Raw genomic sequence first — 21532 nt, forward strand, 5'->3', positions numbered from 1 at the left:
ATTCTCAAACACCAAAGGCTGAGATAGGTTTGTCTCTAGTGCATCTCCCCAAACACTACAGGTTGAGATAGGTTTGTCTCTAGTGCATCTCCCCAAACACTACAGGTTGAAATATTTTTCTCTTTAGTGCATTTTCCCAAACACTACGATCAGTTATTCTCCCTTACGGTAAAACCATGAGAAATACTGCTTCATAAACTAGTTTATCTACCTAATACATAAAACAAAGGAATTCCTAATTCCTGGACAAAACAAAATCAGCTGTTTATATTCACCTGATTCGAAGAAAGCCTCGACTCGCTCAGTTTTGGCTCTGGATTCCGTCACCCCTCCTCCGTCCAAGTAGAGTCTGCTGACAGCCTCTTTTGTAGCTCTGTTTACTGGAGGTCTTTTGTCGAGAGATCTTGGACTCCCCCGTTCACGGTGCAGGCTCTTCTTGTCCAGAGAAGAGGATGTTGGATCCGGCAACTCGAAGGACCATTTGTTACTAGAATTATTTCATCAAACTACCCAAGTGTTTGAATAATTGAAACTGAGTCAGGCCTTCTTGGAAGCAGGTGAATTTACTTGCAAACAGCATGCAAGGGTCAGACAACATGTATCACAAATGGGCGTACATGATTGAATACATCGAATGAACAGTGTACATGGGATTATATGCAAGAGAAGGTGGTGTGTGCGCAAACACACACTAAGTTTGGTGTGTCCAGCCCTTATTTTGCTGGCGAAAGCAGAAATGTTTTTAATTAGGTAGATATTCCCAGAAATTCATCTCAGCTGGTGTTATCCTTCATACAATGTCTGATAACAGAATATGGGGAGTGAAACTACTGTGCACATGAATGCGTCATACCTCTGTATGGGCCAAAATCCCACCAGGCAGCCTCCCCTCCAAGGCCAAACAACAACTTTGTCCTAAAGTGTAGCAAAAACCCCTTGGAGTTGTCAGGTTTACTGAGACAAAGTTCAATAGGCAGAAAGCATGTATTGTGCATTAAAATATTATACAATCATAAAGCAAACTAAATTCTGTTAACACCTCATGCCCGCCATATTTAAAAACACCGCTACTACGAGACGTAAACATAACATAATTACCGAACGTAGCGATCAAATTGACCGGCGAGAATACGCTGTATGGGTCCTGTTTGCTTAAGAAAGCAAAGCGAGAGCCAACAAGTGTATAAATAAGACGTATTCGCCGCTGTTGTTGTGCTTAAAGCTAGCGGTAGCTTTAGCGTTAGCCACAAGAGCAGCGGCGTCGGGTGACGTACACACACGTTTACAGTGACGTCATGACGTTGCTCTCTTGCCGGCTCCATGGCTGTCTCCGGTCGATGTGAAACCAACCGGTTCATAACTGGGATAAGGCTGTAACCAGTTTTGAACTGACCCCAACACCAGCCTGGAACTGACTCTTGGTTCATTTTGGTGTGAAAGGCCTATAGGAGGGTCGGGACCTCGGCTGGATACTATTTTCACCCTGCTGGACATTGGACGCAAAGGCAGAAAACACTGGGTGTATCATTGGCATATAAACAAGAGGGGAAATGTGTCTGTTTAATGTGCAAGGAGGATTACAATTTATGAACACACTATGAAACTAAACATCAGAGCAGCTACATGTCCTGATAAATGTGTTATTTTTGCAAAGTGGCCCGGCCCTTCGTAGATTTTTCTGTATGTGGCCCTCAGTGAAAAAAGTTTGGAGACCCCTGAGCTAGATTATACGCCGTTCCTTTTATTTGGTGATTTTTACGGGACATCAGGCCGCCGCGGTTAATGTTAAACACACGTCCTTCAACTGCTAACATGGTTGCATGTTTAGAACGTAGGCTATGAAACGTCAAACGCCCCCCTGTTCCGCAACAACAAGCTGGCCGCATTTATACAGAGAGGCGGAACAGATTGTGTCGGCAATCTTACTACCCCCCAAGGTAGTAAAATTCCCGGAACAATCTGTTGCGCCTCTCGGCCCCCGTTCCGCAACGGTCGCATTTATACAGCAGGGCGGAGGGATGAAATTCCGGCATATTCCCGGCTTTCACTGGCCGTGTAAAAGGGGCTGGTGATTCTTGAGAAGCGGGACAAAAAAACGTCTTCCAATATTAACTGCTGTTATGTTTAAAAGTAAAAATTGTAGATGTTATTAGGGATTAAGAATAGAATGTCTTGAGCACAATTATCCCCTTAAATTTAATTGTATCGTTATTATGTCAAATATATGACATTGATTATTATTATTATCTTCTCACGACGTCCAAAACAGTGTGTCCACAGAGAAGGGTTCAATCATTCATATGCAATAAAACCTGAAGCAGTTCATACTAGCACCCATTATCAACAGAAAAACCAAATGGCTACTAGATAAACTCCCAGAAACGATAAATATGTCAACACCATCCGATTTCAACTCTATTCTATTCTATTAGACAGTTCAACTGAAGAACATAGAGGAAAATCGATATAAGAAATGTATATTCATATACATTTTGAAAATATTTTTTGTGGCCTCTGTCAGTCTTGATGAATATTTGTGATCATCCCATGGGTCTACATCTCATGGGTCTAGCATAAATTGAGGGAAAATGTATTTGTGTTTTTGGTGTCTGACGGTGTTGACACAAAATAAGGAATGGCAAGGTAAAAAGACCATCTTGATAAAAAGGCTGGGAGTTTGTGTCAAAGCTTAGCTCAGTAGCTAAGTATATCTTGGATACATATTAATTTGCCTAAACATAGGGTTTGTATTTTTTCAACATTGCACCCTGTTTTGTCCCACCATCAAGAATCACTGATATGTGAACTTACAAATACACAGATAGCTGTTCATATGAAGGTATACTGTATCTACAAACAATGTAGTAACTTTCAAATCTCTTCTGTCTCTGTAGGTAAACAGATGGGTCTCGCTCAAACTGTGTGACATAGGTGAGATACATTATTCACCATGTTGTACTGCAATTAAATAAAGGCAATACAAATATATAGAAATCCTAATTTCAATGTTAATGCAAAACAAATAAATGATTTTTGAAAAATATGTAAATACTTTTTTTAACCCATTGATGACTATGGCAATCTAGGATGCATGTCCTTAATGCCTGAGGGTTTTCTGAAAAAATATTACGAATTGTCAAGTCTACCAAAACCTTAATATCTAAGCCTGTGTAGCACATAGAAACATGAAATAAAATACATTTAAAAGTTAAAGAGGACCTATTATACTACTTTTCTGGTCTTAATTTCTTGTTTTACACTGCTATAGAGCAACCTGACACGAATCACATCACAAAAAACTATGTAGATTTTCGGGAAGCTCTTTCTCTTATTTTGGCGATCCAGCACGTCCTGTCAACACTTGAGTGTGTGTGCTTCGGCAATCTCCGCTCCCTCCGCCTGTGCATCGGCCATCTCCGCTACCCTCCCCCCCCCCCCCTCTTGCAAACCCCACTCCGTTGTGATTGGTTACCTTCCTTCCGGAACACTTTCAGTGGCGGGAAGCGCGAGCATGGACCTATAAGGGCGCGAGGCAGACGCGAACAGGGAAGTGACAGCATTACCATACATGGAAACATCCGCGTGGTCACGTCACAAATTTTTATGCGACGTCACGAATTATGAAAGGGTAGACCGCTTTGAAGACGTGACTTCTCGACTGGCTAGAATAGTGTTTAGTGCTCTGCACAGACACCCCAGACGGTCAGCAGGGAATACGTCGAAATGCATGTAAGTCATTATTTGATAATTTAGTATGGTTAAGCATGACTATGAATCATCATAACAACGTTTATAGGTCATAAAAGTCAAAAAGCATCATAGGTCCTCTTTAAGGTTCACAGGTTTTATTTAAACATGCTCCCTTAGCGCTTACAAACCAACAAATATTTCTAAAAATCGTCAAAATTAGATGAATTAGAAAAATTATTAAATATTGTTAATAAATAGATGCAATGTGTTGTGTGATTTTCGTCAGTAGTCTATAGTAGACCTTGATTCTGCGCACCAAACGCCACTAACTGTTCTGTCGCCGACATAGCTGGCGTATTTTTTTTATTATTTTGTTTTATTTTTTATTTTTTTGATTGACATGATTTTCGGCAAACCACACAACTTTTGGGTGGTCACGTGGTCTTAAAAAATCAACAAAACCCACCTCATGTGTATTTGAACCAATGACAGTGCATTCTATGCTGGGAATGCCATGAAAATTAGATAAAGTAATAATGCTGCGCGACGCAGCATCAGGCAGGAGAGCCAATGTGGCATCGCGCAGCAGCCTTCATCAATGGGTTAAGACAAAGTAAAATATTCCAAGACATTTATTCTCATGAGTGTTTTTTTTCCTGGCTCCACAATTGGTTGATATCAAGACAGCGGACAGTCTTTACATCGCAGACTTGAAAATCATTTATAAATGCAGCACTTGGGCAATTCATCATATTCATTCAAGTTGATGTACTCACAATATTCTTCAATGTTTAGCTTGTATCCACATGCTGCAATGCCCTTGTCAATGGCTTTAGATTAAAGCTAAAGTATGTCATGAACTCTGAACACTGTGTGTGTGTGTGTGTGTGTGTGTGTGTGTGTGTGTGTGTGTGTGTGTGTGTGTGTGTGTGTGTGTGTGTGTGTGTGTGTGTGTGTGTGTGTGTGTGTGTGTGTGTGTGTGTGTGTGTGTGTGTGTGTGTGTGTGTGCACTCATTCAGAGAAGACTAACTCGTTTGCTGCCACGGAAAGAAGCTTCACAGTCAAGATGTTCACTTTCCAGTTCTTCACTCTCTTCTCCTCACTCTTCTATGTGGCCTTCTTCCTGGGCAGGTACTTCTTCTGTCTGTCTGTCTGTCTCTAACTGTCTGTCTGTTTGTAATGGTCTGTCTTTCGGTCCGTGTTTTTTAGTATTAACTTTTACTACCTTGACATGTTTCGACTGCTGACCTCCCAGCAGTCTCCCTCCGTCTCTTATACTTTCCCAGAAGGGTCAAGTCAATTTGATTCAAACAGCCAAATCTCACTAATGGAAAGTCTCACAGCCTATAACCCCCTCTGTCCTTCACCCCTCAATTCAGATTGAGGGGGGAAGGCATTTTTAGGCATTTTTTTATTTGCCTAAAAACACTGTTAGGAAACGCTCTTCCAAAACAATCTTGCAATATCTCTGCGACTGCTTTTTGGCACATTTGCTGTTGTGATGAGTTTTTGGGAAAAGCATTTACTAACAGAAAGAACAGGTTAACATGTGAAAAAAGTTGCCGAGTATCCTACTAACTGCTTTTGCAAAGGAGAGACGTGATTGACAGGTGACCACAGAAAAACTGGTGATGGGTGAATTTGGAGGCGGGCTGTCGCCGTGCCCACCCAATTAGAAGCTAGGAATGGTCCTGGTATAGTAAATAGACATATTTTAATTGGCTAAATAAAAATAAATAAAAATCACTTATGATTGGGTGGGCAGGCCCACCCTTGCCCCTTGGCTGCCGCCGGCCCCGCTTGCCATTCAAAAACAGCTTGATAAAGCCAGATAGGCTATAATTGGGGGAAACATCTAATTTGCCAGAATTGAGTGATAGGTTACACAACTAAAGGCCTTTACACACCGGGCGCGACGCGAATAAACAGCACGTAAAAGCGAATGTTTTGAAATGTGAATTTTGTCGCGTCTCACACGCAAATTTGCGAATCGAAATTACGGTGCTGGTGTGGAAGCTTGTATTGACTCTGTATACGTTCGGTAATTAACTAATTAATCGCACGAATAAAACGCGGCCGGTGTGCAAGTGCCTTAAGTTAAAACAACGATTTTCATAACTAATTTATATATTTTTTATAATATAATGATTATCATGAATTTTTTAAAGAAACATCAATTTTGGGTGGCCCCTGGATCATCTCTTTTTCCTTTTGTAATACATTTTTTTATAAAAATTATTAAAAACATTTTTTTTGGGGGGACCCCCCCAGGTACTTGGTGCCCTACGTGCTCTGCGTAGCCTGCCTATAGGGAGCGGCGGCCCTGACTATACAACATGAACAAGCCATAGTTTTATATGTCAGTACTGGTAGCTGCTTGTGCTAGTGCTAAGACACTCCTTCAGATGGAAGCAATAACCTTCTTTGTGTGTGCTGTTAATACCACACAGTATAGTTTTAAAAAGCGGAATCGTGTATAATTTTTTTTATAACTGCGCGAATGCGGGATCTCACGGCTCCAGCTGTCCAGCATTGCTTGCCGTGCTCCGCTCTGAAAAACAAAGCTGGCGGGTGTGGACAGATGTGGACGCACAAAACGCACACGCAAACAGTGGAATCCAGGGGTAAAGACTTCTACTGTAGAATTCATTACATATAAAATATATTGGCAATAACCATTAGTAAATGCTGTTGATCTGATGTGTAGGGGAAACAGTTTTTTTTGCTCTGATTTGTCTCGTAGTAATAAATTGATTTCTTACAAGTGAAGTTCTGAGATAGTAAATGAGATGGCTACAGCTCATTGTTTTAAAGTAGGGCTGTCAAGCGATTAAAAAAATGTATCTAATTAATTACAGGCTCTGTGATTAATTAATCTAAATTAATCGCATACTTTTATGACACTTTTATGCCTGTTTATAAACAGCTGTATAGCCTACTACAGTTTCTCTCTCTCTCGCTGTCGCTCTCTCTCTCGCTCTCCATCTCTCGTAACTCGATTCATTCACCATCGTCGTACTCATAGGCAAAAATATTTACACACACATACACACACACACACACAGGGCGGGTGTCCGTTTATGCGGAGACGAGACAGCTAGCAAACAAAATTGAGACACACGGAGGAAGATCGAGAGATACTGTTTTGAACCTATTGTTGCACCCACTAAATCAATAATGCACAGACACTGCGGATAATAAAGTAAGATGTTTTCCTACCTACTTCATGCTTATTTGCCCGAAGCATCCCATAAACCGTCAATAGAGCCCTCGGCCCCTTCTCTCTTTACTTTTCTCCCTTTTACCCCTGCGGGCCGTGTTAGCAAGCTACAGGGTGCAGCTGCGTACCACTTTTGCACCGGGTCAAAGGGCATTATAGAAGTGCGATTAATCTGCATTAATTTTTTTAATTGCGTTAATTTTTCTGTGATGAATTAATCGAAATTAACGCGTTAATTTGACAGCCCTAGTTTAAAGTAGCTCACTTTCGTCTCCTCAAGCATGTACCACTGTGAAACACTCTCATCTTAAACAGGTTTCAAATGTTCAAAGGTTGATGTGAAGTTCTCTTGTCACAGGATTAACGGCCATCCTGGAGACTATGTGCGTATTGCTGGATTTAGACTGGAGGAGGTGAGGAAATTAGTTTTATTTGGGTTTTTTTTCCATTCATTTTTACAGACACAGTACTAACCCTTTGATGTGCTCTGTGTGTGTTGTAGTGCCATCCTAGTGGTTGTTTGACAGACCTCTTCATCCAGATGGCTGTAATAATGCTACTTAAGCAGACTCTTAACAACATCTTTGAGTTCACTGTGCCGTGAGTGTGCTGTGCTTTCATTCAACATGGCTGAAAATCAACAAGTGGACCCTGAGTTAAAGGGATAATTCAGTATTATTGAATTGTGGTTGTATGGGGTACTTAGGCATAGTTAGTGAGTTACCTTATGGAGATGGAGATCAGTGCAGTCACTGTAAGGGGGGTACGTGGATGTAGCAGAAGTCAGCATTGTACTGTTGCAGAGGGGGCCAGAAGAAACACTTTTTTCTCCACAACACACAAGCCAAGTTTGGTGGTGTAGGAGTGGTGGTGTTGCCCTGGTGTGTTTTTCATTCTTCAAATACGCAGATGATACTGCCATTGTGGGGTATTTGAAACCAGATAGCTCAGCGCTAACCAGCTTTGAGAGAGTTGAGTAACTTCACCAAATGGTGTAAAGACAACTTCCTGGCTGTTAAAGGCCAGGGCCCGGTTTCCCGATAACATCCTCTCTTAGCGCGCTACGAAGACTCCTATGTTATGACTTACCAAAGTTGTTTAGCTCTTTAGTCGTTGTTCCCGAACGGTCTCTTAGGAGAAACACTCCTTACGTTGTTCGTATACTGCTGAAATCAATTGCTCAGAGTTCAACTTTCCATTTCCTGCTCATTTCATGCGCAGCTGCATCTGTATGCTGCCTAATCAAATAATAAATTAGTTTGTTTGACCTTCAGTGCATCCTTAAAAAGACTCACACTCTGCCTCCTTCGGCGCTTAAGGTGTCACTTTGAATTGATATGTAGATAAAAATAACATGAATGTATTTTTCCACCAATTTTTTTTTATAACTTTCTTTTTGAACTCGAGTCCTCACCATACAAACCATATTCATCTTTATTTTAAGGATTTTAACCCTTTAAATTCCAGTTGTTTTGGAAAAAGTCACTCGTTTTTTTTAATGAAAAAACACCAGAAATCAATTAAAAGCTAAATAATTAGTCTAAATTAGATTTTTTTGAGGGGGATTATAAGAGTGTGATAGATGTCAAGAATTAACAATAATATTGAATTGAATGCATTTCTATTCTTTTTGCTATTTAAGATTTAAAATGTGCCCTCCATTAAGGGCCATTGTACGGCACACAGAATTCTATTAAAACCACACTTTTTGACCCTGCTGCCAAAAGATGAGAGAAACTGATTTTTTTTATTATTCTTTTGGTTCCTTATACTAATCTCTTGACATTTTCCATTTTATGTGTTTTTTACTAGTTGTTAATTTCACACATATGCCAGTGTTTCAACTACAGGCTAAAATGTAAATTTGCACTCCCTTGCTACTTAGGCCACTGCAGGCCACATGAATAAAATATTTGAGATAACATGCTCTGTCTGGGTTCTTCATAATGGCATAGAGTAGTGTATATGTGTATTTCAACAAATATGTATTTGTGAATATGTGTGCCTGTGTTTGTATCCAATAACAGATAGTGAAATTCACATAGAAATACAGCTCAATGTAAATCCATGAAAACAGCATGTTTCGATCCCATGGTTAATTGAGGATATATTTGTGAATATGGTAATATTACACATTCATCCTGCTTTTATAACTTGAAATTTAATATTTTTATGATTTTTTCAGATGTTTTATGAATTAAGTCCTGCCTATAGCCTTTACAACTAATAACAATACAAAATGAATCACAGTTCCCTCGTTTCCACTAGGGGTATCTTTGCTCTTCAGGCCTATAAGGATGAAATTCACGCATCAGCTGTAAAATAGTAAAAATGTAAAATTTCAAGGTATAAGAACAGGATGAATGTCTAATATTACCAAATTCATGTATTTAAACTCAATTGACCATGGGATCAAAACATGCAGTTTTTATGGATTTACACTGAACTGTTTTTCTCTATGTGAATTTGAGTGTCCGTGTTGGGATACACACAGACACGCACACACACTTATTTGTCGAAAAACACATCTATACTATACTATGCCATCACTAAGAATACAGAGAGAGCATTTTAGCTGAAACAATTTATTCATGTGGCCTGCAGTGGCTAGTAGCAGAGGAGAGCAATATTAAATCTCAGCCTGTAATTAAAACCAATGGTATATGAGAGAAAACCGATGCTATTTTAAAAAAACACAAAAAATGTAAATGTTCAAGACATTAGTGCAAGGAAATAAAACAAAACAAAAAAAATCTGGTTTCTATCAGCTATTGGCAGCAGGGTCAAAAAATGTCGTTTGAATGGGAGTCAATGAGGGGCTTTTTTGGCCAAGGAGGCTGAGTGTGAGGAAAATTAATATACAGTGCATTATAGTGTAAATCAATGAATTGAGGTTAAAATTCATAAATTGGTCAGAAAACATTAGCCTTGACCAAATATGAAGCCATTTGCATGAACACAGCCTCAGCAGTTGTGAAATGAAAAACCAAAATGTACCAAAAAAGGCCTAAGATGCACTGAAGGTTAATCATCATCTGTGTTTTGGACTCGACCGGCTGCCATAGTTTTTAGTGCTCTGCACAGCCACCCCAGACGGTCAGCAGGGAATACGTCGAAATACATGTACGTAATTGCTTGATACTCTAGTATGTTTAAACATGACAATAAATCATTATAACAACGTTTATAGGTCATAAAAGTCGAAAAGTATCATAGGTCCTCTTTAAATACAGTAATCGCTGTGTCCGACGTCACCGAACACACCAAACAGATTCGTGTCCCCGCCCCCTCCAGACTCTCCGACAAACAAATACCTAGGCATTGATATTGATGACCCACTCAAATTTGAGATATGCACTACGTCTATGGTAAACAAAATTACAACAACGGATGTTTTTTTCTACGTAAGCTGAACTACTTTCAGGTGGACTGTATTATTTTTCGAATTGTTTTACAATACACTCCTTCAGAGCGTATTGTCCTTTGGCTTAGTTTGTGTATTTGGAAACATGCGCAAAAAAGACCTAGAGAAATTGCAGCGTTTGGAAAAGACAGCAAGCAAAATTATTGGATATCGTCAGACGTCAGTCACTCAGCTATGGTCAGATCTTGTTGTGAATAAAGCTGAGCAGATTACTCAGTGATCCTACCCACCTCTTTTATAGGAGGTTCCAACTCAGCAACCGTGGCAGTAGCAGGCTGCTGCAAAGGTCAATCAGAACAAAAATGTAATTTGTCCCCTCTGCAATCAAACTTTTTAATGAAAGACACAGGTCAAGATTATGAACTGTTTTGTCCACTCTTGCAACACTGTGTTTTTTTTATTTAATTTGGAATGTTGTTTCAGGCCTATGGGTTTCATCCCTGCTACTGATTGACTGAACTATTTATTCTTAAATCTTGTTGTTATGTGTGTGTGGGGCATACCAACTTGTCTTAAATGTGCTGCACTTTTGACCACACAAATTTCCCAACTCTGGGATAATAAATTATACTTTGACTTTTGCCTCGTTACCACCGAGTAGGTTGGGTCGGAGCGGCTCAGAGCGGGACAGCTCGCTTTAAAGAATCTCGGTGTTGTTTCCACCGCCGACCCTACCCTTACTGTTAGGGCGGGGTTTAGGTTGGACTGTGATAGCCGCCGCCAGAATATGGGTCAAACTATCAGGCTGTGGAACAACTGTGTTCAAGCCAGCGGTCTCTCGTTTTTGCTTGGTCAAACCAGCCGCACGGCTCGGTGCAAGCCTATAGAGACAGTGAGCGAACAGCGCTGGCTGCGGCAGCTACGTGACATCGTAGCAGTGGGACACAGTGTAGCCCACTGATTAATTTATTGACCAGGAAAACTCCACACAATAAACAGTGCTGCACTAAAATTTTTCGCCAAAACACAAGACTCTCTTCACTCTTGCCGAGGTGACTACACACGGCGGAAATTATTCTTTTGACCAATCAACGGACGGCAGTGTTCCACCTTTTCGGCACCCTTTCAGGCGGCTGGTACCCCAATGGAGGAGTTCCGAAAATGGGAGCGGCTTAGAGCGGTTAGGCTCGCTTATATCCGTACCCTACCCAACTTTTGGCAAATGGAAAGCCAAAATAACCGGACCGAGACGCTCCGACCCGCTCTACTCGGTGGAAACGAGGCATTTGACTTTGATATACGAGGCCATTACATCAGGTGACTAAGCAATGGCGATCCAACCGCCTACAAACCAAAGGCAATTAAACATGTCACTTATACAAACAAAGGAAATTACTCACGGTTCGTCATTGACACACAAACTTGCATCCTTACAAAGGTATCCAGCCACAACTTAACGGGAAAAGGAATAACTAACAGGCGAACTTATGCATGGCAGAAATAGTGTGAGCGAGTGACAGCATGGACATGAGACGTCAATCAATCGCTGGCCGCGCGCGTCACAGTAATCGGGGCTGCACGCAACATGGCAGCAGAGCGTGCACACAGGAGTTTAGAACAGTCATCGGTGTTACAGCCGCCCTATGGCTCGATCAGCGGCCAGCAACAATTAAAGAATAACACAACGACGTGATTAAAGTTTAAACAATAAGGTGTGTGTATTTATTTAAAACAAAACAAAAAGGGAGGAAGCCTGGAGCAGCCACAGTTGGACTGCTTGGTCCAGGGGCCTCATTTATAAAGCTTTGCGTGGGATTCACGTGGAAGCTGGCGTACGGAAGAAATGTAGGATATTGTACGTGCGAAACAAAAATATTCTGATTTATAAAACAGTGCGCACTCATGTCCTACGCCTGTTTCCCTTTATAAATCACAATCCACTCTAAATGTGGCGCGGGCTTCACGTAACGCCCATATTTACCCATACATAGTCATTGACACGCCCAAATTAATATCATTTACTGAGTGCATGAAGGCGGTAGTGGCAATCGCCGAATGAAAGGGAAATGGAAAAATAGACTCCACACGGTGTGGATCACTGCGGTCACGCCGAAGTACCCGTTGGAGAAGTGGCGACCAGGGAAAATTTTGTTTGGTGGCACAGTGTGAGGGTAAAGGCGTCAGAGTGCAGCCTGTGGCGATCTCTGTGAACGCTGTGGTCGAAATAAAAAGTAGCGATCCGACTTAAAAGTGGACGCAAAAAAGTGCATATCCTCACACAGCAGTGTTTGTGCCACGAGCGGGGGACACTGAGACCCCCCATGAGATACAGATTCGGAGAATTCATCCCGGTGCAGTGACGGGCGGCGGAGGGTTAATAATAAACTTCACAGTCCCTTTCAAAACACAGTTACGACGTACTTAAACACAAAGAAAAACACATAGATAAAACGGACTAAAAGCCGCGAAAAATTAGCACAGTATGTGATGTACAGTAGGCTTATGATTAGTGTGTGGAACTGTGCACTCCTGTCTGCCTGACTGAGGCATCGAGAACAGCGTCAGTGTAAAGGTGCGAACACACCAAACGCGTTGGGTGCGGTGGCCAAAGCGCCCAACGCACCTGATCTGGCGCTTGGTCATTTTGTGTCAAAAAATGGTTCAACGCGCCCAACGTTGGTTCAACGCGCCCAGCTAGCCCAGCTAGTCTCCCCCGATATATTTATTCCCCTAATCAACCATGGCTGCGATCAGACGCGACCCGACACAACAGCGTTCATGTCCACACAAAAACAACAACACGGCCAACAATTTTGCCAAAAGACAAATAAACAGCAACTGAACGGAACAAATAGCCTTAAAACAGCATTGCAGATTCACGCCACTCGGAAATGAACACAAACAGCAAGGCAGCACCATACCAAACACATTTACAGCAGCATTGTGCACAGGGCAGTAGAAAATAAAGGCAAGTAGCCTTACCCTACCTGGCTGTGACGGGACCGTGGCTGGCGTAGATATAGGCATAAACACCGGTGCTTCGCTGTACTCGTTGTGAAAGTTCCCCGGACTTAGCCGTTATGTTTGGGTTCATTATGGAGGTGGTGGCCGCACACAACCGGGTGAGTTAACTAACGCTATCCGACTGGTGCTAACTTGGTTTATCGGCTAAAGCACAGCCGCTATATTCACTGAATTAACCAGGAAGCCCATTCTCCTGGCTCACTTTCCCCACGTCTTCTAACCCAACCCCGAGCGGCTTCATATCACCAGCCAGCCGCATTTCCTACTCGGTGTTTCTCAGCCTCTGTGTTGTCCTCCCACCCATGCTCCCACAGTGCCGATGTCCATGACGTCGGGTCAAGCTCACCGCTGATTGGCCAACACGGCTAAACGTCACGCGCTGGAGCGTTGAAAGTTCAATTTTTTCAACTTGTCCGGTGGTGCGGTGACGCTTTGGTGGTGCGGTGACGCTTTGGTAACGCGGCTGCCGCACCCAAAAAGCCGCTTTGCCGCGGCCAACGGATCATCGCGCCTAAACCAATGGTTCCCTATGCAAAAATAGGATTTTTCAACGCCGCCAACGCACCCAACGCGTTTGGTGTGTTCTCACCTTTAAAGTAATAGGCTGTATTCCACCTCAATATTATCAGAATGAATCCAATAACATGCAGATAGGTTATTCTTCAGTAGCCTAACTGCAAAGCTTATTCAAACGTTTTTTTTTTGCACTCATATATCTCCGTTTGTAGGCTATTTAAGATCCTAATTCGTTTAGTTTTTGTTGGTATCACTCCATGGAAAAATCCGTGGAGGCATTTTTTTTTATTAGTTGTAAGAATAGGCCTATATCTGGATTCATTTTACACAAACACATTCTTTCTCGCACTTCATACGTGTCGACGGAGTCGCCGTTTCTCCTTTCTCCACTTTCTGTTCGTACGCATGGGTCAGAGTTTGCGTGGAGGACCGCACATCTTCCCGTCAAGTTTGCTTTTTATAAATCCCAATGTTTGCGTAGAAATTGGCGTGCGCCCTCTTCTGGGCGTAAGCCACGTTTATAAATGAGGCCCCAGGACTTCCTCCTCCTAACTTAAACCCAGACTCCTCTAACTACAACCAAAATACAAAACAACTAACTAACAGCCCCCCATCTAATAAACCAAAGAACCCAAGTAGAAATGCCATGGGACACGCCTTAAGAAGCCTACCGGCAGTAGTGCCACCCAGACTCAGAACACCTGGGAGAGAGAGGAGAGAAAAGGAGAGAACAGGGGAAGGAGCAAAAGGTGGGAGCGCGTAACAACCTTTCTAACAGCAACAGTAAAATGCTGACTTCTGCTACAGCAACGTCCCCCCCAAACTCCTTATAGCGTGATGATCACCATCCCCATAAGGTCACACACTTACCTCATACAACCCCACTATAAAATACTGAACTATCCCTTTAATGTCCAATTCACATGTCCCATTTCAGACTTTTGGGTAAGGCTTTATATTAAGTAGACACTCATCAGCATTAATTGATGCTTAACTAATGTTCAGTTCATCCTGAGTTAATGTAGGACTCATGTAAGACTCATGGAGGACTCAGCCATGAATGAGTGGTTACTCCATCAGTAACTAATCAGAAGTCAGTCTTAATTACAGACTGAGTCTTTAATGATAACTGCGTACCTAAGACATCTATTACAGATTAACTCAGACATGTTTCTTAAAATGTATTAATACTATAATTAATGAATTACCATCACTGAAAACCGTGAATTTGAAGTACTCTACATTAATTAATAGTTATGTGTCCCGCTAAGTAAAGTCACAACATTATGATATATTACCTAACGATGAACTAAAACGGTTTAAGAGCATTATTTCACTTTAATATATTAGCATGGAAAACCATGTCAATTAATGGTTAGTTAAGTGTCATGTGCCCCGGTAAGTAAAGTCACAACATTATAATATTTTTGCAAATCATTACCTAAGGATTAACTCAGACGGTTTAAGAGCATGATTTCTCTTTCAGACGGTGGTGACAAATATACAATCAGTACAAAACTGTTATAATATACAGGTCTGCATTCCCGTCGTGATTTAACATACGCTACTATATTCATTTCATTGAAGACTATCATTTGGGATTTTAACAGTTTTATTGTATTCAAAGTAGTTTCTACCTAAAACATTAACAATTTCTGTTTAATGAACATACACAAAAAAGATATAATAATATCAAGCAATCTTAATTTACTATCTTGAATGCTGCTAATCTGCAATTGCTGATTGATACACAATTGTGTTCCTGTCAACTTTCATCTTGCTGTAGGCATCTCATTTGGCAGAGCCACCCTTGACAAGCCCAAGGACCCTTGTAGTAACGCTCGATCAACTCTTCAGGAGATTTCACTGAAAGACAGGAACAAAAAGTGTGTGTAAACATCATCAAAAAATGTATCACAAATTAACTTTACAAACACTTATATCTAACTTTCCATAATAATTACTAGCACTATTCTGAAAGTCATTACAGAAGGGTTTGTTCATATGTTGTTAATTGTCTGATCAGTGATACAATTTCTTATTAAAAACATGCTGAAAAGGCAACACAATTTTTGATAGTATTTTTTTATTTATAAAATGAAAAAAAATAACCTTTATCCATATTCTGTTTTGTAAAAACTTTGAACACATATACGTTGTAAAAAAAAGAGAGAAAACAATTCTCACATAATTAGTTCGATATTGCCAAATTTGCATATTTATTCAAACATTTCTGAAAAAAATGGCAAAGTTTCATGATGATATCTATAAGTAAAAAATATTACCCTATTCACCTGCAGTGTGACCTCCATTACGCTACACTTATCCTATACTTTGAGAGGGGATAACCACTAAAAACAAAAGCTACCAATATAAAAGGTTTATCACATCAAAACCTCTTCTTGGGATGTATAGGATATAAAAAATCACAACTAGAATTTGCCCACCCAGATTTTAGCCTACCAATAATAAAAGACATTTTGGGACTTGGCCCATGGACTATAACGTAAAATGCTAGCTTGTTATCCAAACGGCTAACGTTACTCCAAGCAAACAAAACCATTAAGCTAACATGACGTTAGCTTAATGTAGACGTAGCCTACCTTTTTAAGAATGCTTTCTAACATGTCACCGCTAAATTTACTTCATGCAATAAAAATCATAAGAACAATATTGAGCTGGTAGTTTGCAATTAGTTTGCTAACCTCTTTTTGTCGTCTGCCTGTCCATTTCGGCCCGTTAACATGGTGTTCGTCTCCTTGTACATTGTGGCTTCTGTCCAGTGGTTTTCTTCGACGTCTTCACGGCCCATTGGTTTTTATAATAGAGGATTGAGGTGCTCCTCTCAACTTCACGTGCAGCTCTGGAGGATCTTGCACCTCCCCTGTGTTGTCAAATGTTCTATATAGAGATAGAGTGGTTGCCGTTCCGTGCATTTTAACCTTATTTAAAATGTGGAGAATACTTAAACCCCCATACATTTTTTTTTCAGCTTGGTAAAAAATAGGAGTATAGACTAATTCAATGTGGGTTGCCAGATCTGTATAGTAACGTCCTGTATTTGGTGAGAAAAAACATGACTGGATGAGGGCATTTACAAAAACAAATATATCATTAGCCTAATTAAATAAAAATCTTGAGTGTGTTCTGAGAAAAGGTTGAATTGAATGGGTTGATGAGACTATATTAGCCGCCTACTTGTCACATCAATAGGCCTATCAGTAATTTAATTAGCCTATTTATTCCTAAAAAATAAAGCCTATCCTATGTATAAGGCTAACTGAAATTGATTAATCAGAAATACAATAGCTGAAGAAACCAACATTAATATGTCTTCTAAATTTCAAAAGGTCAAAGTATGTGGTGAGTGTAAAAGTTTAGTTGACACATTTTTACTTATTTCTAACCATTAGACCTGGCAACTTCCGAGCCTTGGAAAGGTGCTTGTGCTGGTGCACAGCTGAACAAATCTTATTTCATAACCTTTTCTCATCTAAACAACTTAATCATTTGAAGAAAAATAATGCATTTTACAAAATGTATTACTTTTGGTTATTAAGAAGTCCACCAGGAAGGCTTCTGCAAAGCTTTTGGTTCCAGAAAAATTGGTTATTCATGCTACCATATTAAAGTGAAATCATGCTCTTAACCTGTCTTAGTTCATCGTTAGGTAATATATCATAATGTTGTGACTTTACTTAGCGGGACACATAGCTATTAATTAATGTATGGGACTTCAAATTCACGGTTTTCAGTGATGGTAATTAATTTTTTCATTTAATTTCATTTAACTTTTATTTATCCTCGAGAGACCAATTGAGGGGTGACCCTCATTTACAATGACGTCAAGTTCAAAACAAATTCAAAGGAAAAACAACAATACATAAACAATATTCAATGTAAAAACATCAAATACACAACAACAGGTGAAGAGAAAAAAAAACAATTGAAACATTTACACAGTGGTGAAGAGTGGCAGCAATTAAAAATAGTATTAATACATTTTAAGAAACATGTCTGAGTTAATCTGTAATAGATGTCTTAAGTAAGCAATTATCATTAAAGACTCATGGTTAGTTACTGATGGAGTAACCATTCATTCATGGCTGAGTCCTCCATGAGTCTTACATGAGTCCTACATTAACTCAGGATGAACTGAGCATTAGTTAAGTATCAATTAATGCTGATGAGTGTCTACGTAATACAAAGCCTTACCGACTTTTGCATTGAAGTGAAGCTGCTTGTTGTATTGCAGCTGGTTGAAGAGCTGTGTGAGCAGAAACACTTCTAAGAAGCTGCAGAGGAAGTGTGGTTACTGCTACAGGAAGGCCTGTCGTGATGACCAAGGCCGGGTGGAACCATGTGACATCTGCAAACTCAGGGACTGGCTCAGGAACTACCACCTGGCCAACTCTGATGCTTTCAGTCTGTTCAATGAGTTCCTGGAGATGGGTATGTACACATATTCCCTCCACTAACAACCACACTCAGTAGTTTAAAGGTTAATTGTGTCCTAGACAGTACCGGACTTAGAATGTTAAGCATTCGGGTTAGTTAGTTATCATTGTGGAAAGAAGGTATGATATTTTTAAAGCCTTTTCTTTGCAGACTTTCAGAAAGGAACTGTGTAACGACTAACGAGGGGGATATGGGGGCACAGCCATGAACAGTTTCAGTTTGACACACCTGTATTCACCCTGTACAACTCTCCCAGAGATGATCAACTATTAACACTATATCTAATAATTTGTAAATCCAATCATCTCTGTTGAACTATTTCTTAATTCAATAACCGGTTTAACCATTTATCTTTATATCCAATAGTATATACTGTATATAAATCTATTTATAGCAGCTCAATGTTCTCTAAATCCAATTATCTCTATATCAGATCTCTATAATAATGAATGAACACAACATCCAATAGGCTCTGTAACCAATATATCTATATACACTCAACAAAAATATAAACGCAACACTTTTGTTTTTGCTCCCATTTTTCATGAGATGGACTTAAAGATCTAAAATTCATTCCAGATACACAATTGTACCATTTCTCTCAAACATTGTTCACAAATCTGTCAGGTGTGCCACACCAAGATGCTGATCTGACATCATGATTAGTGCACAGGTGTGCCTTAGACTGTCCACAATAAAAGGCCACCCTGAAATGTGCAGTTTTGTCTCACAGCAAAATGCCACAGATGCCACAAGCATTGAGGGAGCGTGCAATTGGCATGCTGACAGCAGGAATGTCAACCAGATCTGTTGCTCGTGCATTGAATGTTCATTTCTCCACCATAAGCCGTCTCCAGCAACTTCGCACAGCCATTGAAGAGGAGTGGACCAACATTCCACAGGCCACAATTGACAATCTGATAAACTCTATGCGAAGAAGATGTGTTGCACTGCATGAGGCAAATGGTGGTCACACCAGATACTGACTGGTTCTGAGTCCCCAGACCCCCAATAAAGCAAAAAAATGCACATTTCAGAGTGGCCTTTTCTTGTGGACGGTCTAAGGTACACTTGTGCACTAATCATGATGTCAGATCAGCATCTTGATGTGGCACACCTGTGAGGTGGGATGGATAATCTCAGCAAAGCAGAAGTGCTCACTATCACACATTTAGACAGATTTGTGAACAATGTTTGAGAGAAATGGTACAATTGTGTATCTGGAATGAATTTTAGATCTTTAAGTCCATCTCATGAAAAATGGGAGCAAAAACAAAAGTGTTGCGTTTTTTGTTGAGTGCATGTCTATAACAAATTATGTCTATAACCTATAAAATGTATTAATCGCTCTAACCAGTTATCTCTTTTGAATTATAACCAAACTTGAGACCTGACTTGTAAATGTAATGTACAGCTTCCTCAGACTTTGGCTACCTTCAAGCCTGCATGATGAAAAATACTGCAAAGATTGTCTTGTGTTGATGCTGCTCACACCCTTCATAAAGTGTTTACAGTGTATGTAGTATGGTAACGTAATATAAAGTTAAACCTCTATATGATAAAACCACATCAGTCCTTTTCAGAATTTATTATTTGTTATCTCTCATAATAATTGCTGATGTGACTTACAGTTTTGCCAGTAACTGCCAGTAATATATACATACTGTACATCTATTCGTTAAATCTACTCTCAGATTGGTATTTAAAGAAGACAAAGCAATACTTACTTTGCTGTTCTTTGGGAATCCTATTGTGTTAAATAATCCAAATAAAACAGTTGCATGTAAATGACGCCTATTTTTCATACCTTGTTAAAAGTGCACTTTGAGAGAGTGGGGTGAGATGTGCCACTTTTTACTCAAAGTGACTTTAAAGATCTCCTATTACACTACTTTTCTGGTCTTAATTTCTCATTAATGACTCCTATAGAGCAACCTGACATGAATCACAGCACAAAAAACTATGTAGATTTTCAGGAAATGCTTCCTCTCATCTGAGGCTTTCAGCATTCTCTGTCAACACTGGGCTTCGTCCTTCTCCGCCCCCTCGCCCCCCTCCTGCCAACCCCACTCCGTTGTGATTGGTTACCTTCCGGAACACTTTCAGCGGCGCGCGGGCAGTACGTCTAAATGCATGTAAGTCATTATTTGACACTTAAGTATGGTTAAATATTTTACAAAGATTGAAGGACAATTTTAACAAGGCCTAGCAGATCTAATGGTTCTTTTTCTAACTTCGTTCGGTGTTTCACTATGGGAATCGCCTCGGGGTGACCTACTACGGAGGCTCCAATTACACCACGTCTGTCCTTGACAGACAGGTCGGACTGTGCCACGGGGCCCGCCCCCTGCACTTATACAGTCGACCATCTCTCCTCACATCATTCTCGCTTTCTTCCCGTGAGAAAGCTACTCAAGCTCCCTCAGCTCATCTAGGCTAGCTTTAGCTGCTTAACAGTTCACAGACGTGCCGTCTAGGATTCCGTCGCCGAACGCGGTTACAGGCTTTTAACCTGGATCGGCTGAGTAAGTACTTCGTAAGAAGTTATCTGTTTGCTACACTGCATTCTCCGGGCAGTGTCCGCGTAAAGGCGAGCTGCTACTCCGGCTACACTGTATTTGTTTAGCGGTGTCGCTGGTTACGGTGTAGTTTATATTTTACGGCTAACGTGTCAAAACGAGCCTACCGCGGCACAGTTAGCATTAGCTTGTTAACTGAGCCAAAACACCCAGAGTTTAGCTAACGCATCACGGTGAGCAAACTCTGTCTATACGTTGTTAGCATCTGGCTAAACCCTGTTTACTATAATTTACCAACAGGCTACGCATTACGGTGCGCCTAGTTAGGCTAAAGTTATCAACGTTTCTCTTCTCTTTCTAGTCGCTATGTCTTCGTACACCACCCCCGCCAAAGGGTTGGAGCCGAAGGTCAACGAGGCTGTATCCTGCCTGTGCCCCGCGTCATGCGGGGCGTCCATATCGGGCAGGGACCCTCACCCAATGTGCATAGCTTGTATGGGCATTAAACACGCTCAAACTTCGCTAGCTGACCCGCATTCATGCACTCAATGCATTCAATGCCGGTGATAATACTGGAAAGGAGGCTGAGGGTGACAGTGGCTAACAACCAGGACCCCTCCCTGGCAGTTACCACTGCTAAAGCCTCAACGAGCACCCATCAGTCCCAAGCCACAGCTAGCTGGGCAGACATGATGGAGGCAGCATCCCCGTTCGGGCCTCCGCTATTCGAGGAGCTCCTTG

The 21532-nt window shown here is 40.8% G+C and overlaps 1 protein-coding gene across 3 annotated transcripts in view; it reads left to right on the forward strand.

The window, feature by feature from the left end:
- Positions 1-21532, forward strand: part of ano9b (anoctamin 9b) — a 142358-nt gene that overhangs the window by 82958 nt on the left and 37868 nt on the right. For all 3 annotated transcript variants that reach the window (XM_080026323.1, XM_080026324.1, XM_080026325.1), the window contains 5 exons: positions 2895-2931; positions 4710-4821; positions 7269-7323; positions 7413-7510; positions 18070-18266. In XM_080026323.1, the coding sequence (XP_079882449.1) occupies positions 2895-2931; positions 4710-4821; positions 7269-7323; positions 7413-7510; positions 18070-18266 (499 nt within the window). The remainder of the gene's footprint in view (positions 1-2894; positions 2932-4709; positions 4822-7268; positions 7324-7412; positions 7511-18069; positions 18267-21532) is intronic.

This window comes from Ammodytes marinus (assembly GCF_949987685.1).
Source record: "Ammodytes marinus genome assembly, chromosome: 1".
Taxonomy (NCBI): Eukaryota; Metazoa; Chordata; class Actinopteri; order Uranoscopiformes; family Ammodytidae; genus Ammodytes; species Ammodytes marinus.